At 34.0% G+C, this 3,600-nt stretch overlaps 1 protein-coding gene across 1 annotated transcript in view; it reads left to right on the forward strand.

Annotated features, from left to right (window-relative positions):
- The window catches only part of LOC105626635 (GAS2-like protein 1), a 58,791-nt gene that overhangs the window by 47,887 nt on the left and 7,304 nt on the right, over positions 1–3,600 (forward strand). The window contains exons 3-5 of the mRNA XM_012207927.1: positions 1,938–2,139; positions 2,233–2,317; positions 3,057–3,459. Coding sequence (XP_012063317.1) covers positions 1,938–2,139; positions 2,233–2,317; positions 3,057–3,459 — 690 coding nt within the window. The remainder of the gene's footprint in view (positions 1–1,937; positions 2,140–2,232; positions 2,318–3,056; positions 3,460–3,600) is intronic.

A 3,600-nucleotide genomic window follows, 5' to 3' on the forward strand; every position in this document is an offset into this window, starting at 1 on the left:
ACATATATATATATATATATATATATATATATATATATTACAAAACTTTTAAATATATGGTTTAAAATTTAAATACAAATTTGGAATTTTATAGTATGGACTTATAATCAGCACACTTTTATTTATCCTTGACTGCAATTATCAACAACAAGATAAAAGTAATAATTCACTTGATTTATATTTTTTTTATATATGATACTTCTATATTATTTTTCTTTGTATGATAAATTATGTCTGATTAATTTTTTTCATTCTTTGATTTGACCAATTAAAAATCTTCTAAATTAAAATCATGACATTTCTTAATTAAGCATTAAAACATTTTTTATTTCTCAATTAAGCATTAAAAGATGAAATGCTCGCGCAATTTATTTTTCGATGGAAATTAAGTAATACTGCGCAACGATCGTAATAATCGTAAACACAGAGACATACATAAGCATGAATTGTTGCACAATTTTATTTATAGAAACAATTTTATTTTATTATTCAGTATAAAGAGACATAAGTTACACACTTGCCTATCTTTTTCTTCCAGTTCAACTCGTCAATTTGAATTCAGCGTTTCGAAAGTTTTCGAGATAGGGGAAAAAATCGCGTGCATCTCTTTCTCACATTTTTGTCACATTTTTTAAATAAGCTCGTTTCATAATAAGGGATGTTCTTTTAATGTTAAGATGAATTGGGAATTTTAATACGCACAATTATCTCTGCTTTCTAATACGAACGCCTGCAGACATCTGTGAAAACGATTCCTTTCGCCGTGCTGCTGGTTGTCAAGTGAATAACCCGCCCTTCCTAGGATTTGACTTCATGAAACTTTCGAATGTCGAGTGTCAAGCGAACGAATGAAAAAATTCCAACATTTGCAAGAAGTAAAATCTATGAAATTGATCATTTCTTAATATACTAATATACTATAAAACTAAAATGGATAAAATTGCTACAGGTCAGTTTATTTTGCAAGTTTAAATAGAAATACATCTTATAACTGAACATTTATTATACTGGAAAGGAATTGGAAGAAAAAACTGTTAATAAATAGTTATAACTTTAGAGATTTGTGTTACGTGAATAACGCGATTATGTTTGCAACGTGCGAATTGGTTAACAAAACCGCGACGCTCGACCTTTCCTTCATTATGCCGCGAGCAGGAGCGACTTTCTCATGAGGAAAAGCAAGGTTTCCCCTGGTAATTGATCTTACACGAGCGACTCTGCGTTTTTGTTCAAGTTTGATTCAGCAAGCGATCGCTGAAAGCGACTCGAAAGACGAACTCGAGCGGTTACCTGCTCTTTGCGGCCTTGTTAACGAAACGACGGACGTCCGCTGGAACTCATCTTGGCATGGCTTCCAAGAATTTTGTTTCGTTCCTATTAATTATCGGAGACTTATTTTCTCTCCTTTCGATTCGATATTTCTGTTCGCAAAAAATGCAATAAATAAACCAAAGTTGAGGTTTGTGATGCTTCAAAGAAAAGAAAACGATCTATCAATACAGTTTTATCGCGTATACTTTAGGATTCAAAAATTCAAATCCAAAAATATATCAACCGTATTATTTCTCCTATTTAAAGAACATATTTGTTGAAATGTGCACAGACAAAGAATTCGATTAATGATTGAAAATATCGATTTATATATTTGATATTAAAATTTTATATTTGAATGTTGTCGAACAAAAATGCTAAACGTACTTACTATTGTATAAAAAGAATATTATATATTGATATCAAAAAATAATGAAAACAGGAAATATATACTTTTTGTGAATTATTTTATCTTATCCTAGAAAAAAAACAAGAAATTTAATTCAACGTTTTAAATATACTGAAGAAAAAAATTGAGAAATTCATAAAATTAATATTTTCTTTTTGTAATATACATATAAAATATTACATCATATTATAAAGCCGCGATTATTTCTTGCTTTCAGGTTCGCGACATCGTAGAGGAATGCACATGTCCGACACAGTTCCCGATGATTCATGTGGCTGAGGGCAAATATCGAATCGGCGATACCAAGGTTACGATTTATGTCCGGGTTTTGCGTAGTCACGTGATGGTACGTGTCGGCGGCGGATGGGATACCCTCAGCCACTATTTGGAGAAACACGATCCATGTCGATGTAGAAACTGTGAGTATCGCACTAATTTTTATCAGATCTTTTTTTGTTAAATAAGTTGCATCCTGACAAATCTAATGATCAATTTTTTAATCATTTTTTTAGCACACCGCTCGATGATCTCGGCGAAACTTATTCAAAAAGCTGGTGGATCTTTTGATCTCGGGAATGCGCAGGTGCATTATGAACGGTGAGTGTCTATCTTTTCTTTGTCACATCAATTTCAGTTTTAATTATACATTCATTTAGTATCGCGTCATTAAAATTATACAACGTTAGAAATTTATTTTCGGTCTTTTATACTATCTCATGCTATCTTGCACAAAGTGTTTTTGAATTTTAAATGGCGAAAAAACAAAATTTTTATCATTTTGAAAATTCTATTTAATATTCAATATTCAATGCTGATCATATACGATTATGATCATCGATACGTCTCTACGTTTTGAGTGTAAATACCATCCAGTTTGTAAATCCGATGTTGCATTAGTTATACGTTGTCTGAGCTATGGATTTTATCACAAGTCACTCTATAGAGGATAGTAAAATGGATACACAAACATAGTGTATACTTGTATAGCTTTGTATAGCTTATATAGTACCGTTTGTAAGTGCATGAGATTTACATGAAAGAGAAATAGCCTTTTGTAAAAGCAGATTGTACCATGTGTTACGTCATACTGTGTGTTATATCTTCTTCAACTTTTACGGGAAATAGACGTGAAGTAACTTTACTAACATTGACGATTTTTCCTATTAATCTTTCTGATCTTATCTTAAGTTCACGATATGGGCGATACTATACACGTCGTGACATTTCATCGCCATCGCAGAAATTGAAAATTTCTCGATACACATTCGGTTAATACGATCTGATAACGACCGATATTAATTCCATCATAACACCCGGTTGTTGTTTTCGCCACCAGATCATCACCTCCAAGGACCCGACGAAGTTCCGCGTCGAGCGTCGGTTCGGTGCAGAATCTACAATCGGCGCAGCTGCACGCACCACCCAGAAGCATTTCCAGCAATCGCTCGCGATCGCCCACACCTCACCGACCGACAGCAGGCAACAAACAACAGCATCAGCAGCAATCGTGCGACGAGCAGAAGAAGCGCTCGAGAAGTCCGACGCCACATAGAAAATTGCTGGCGAGCCCGAATCACCAGACCGACTTGGTGAAGCAGAGATCAAGGTCGCCGACGCCTAGAGCGAATCTGAGATCGAGAAGCCCAACACCGCGGAAAAGCACAGATTCGTCCAGAAGAAATGCTAATGAGGAGGCGCGATCGCCAACATATTACGGAAAACCACAGGAAAATGGACGAGTAAGTTTATCTTTTATTCTACGAAAGAAATTATTTCTAGAGAAAGCCCGATATAGCTTTTAGAACAAAGAATATTGTAAATTTTGATATATTTAAAAACTTAGTAATTTTTCCTAGTACATAGTAGAATTACTTTTAGTA

The sequence above is a fragment of the Atta cephalotes genome, assembly GCF_000143395.1.
Source record: "Atta cephalotes unplaced genomic scaffold scaffold00005, whole genome shotgun sequence".
In the NCBI taxonomy this organism is placed as follows: domain Eukaryota; kingdom Metazoa; phylum Arthropoda; class Insecta; order Hymenoptera; family Formicidae; genus Atta; species Atta cephalotes.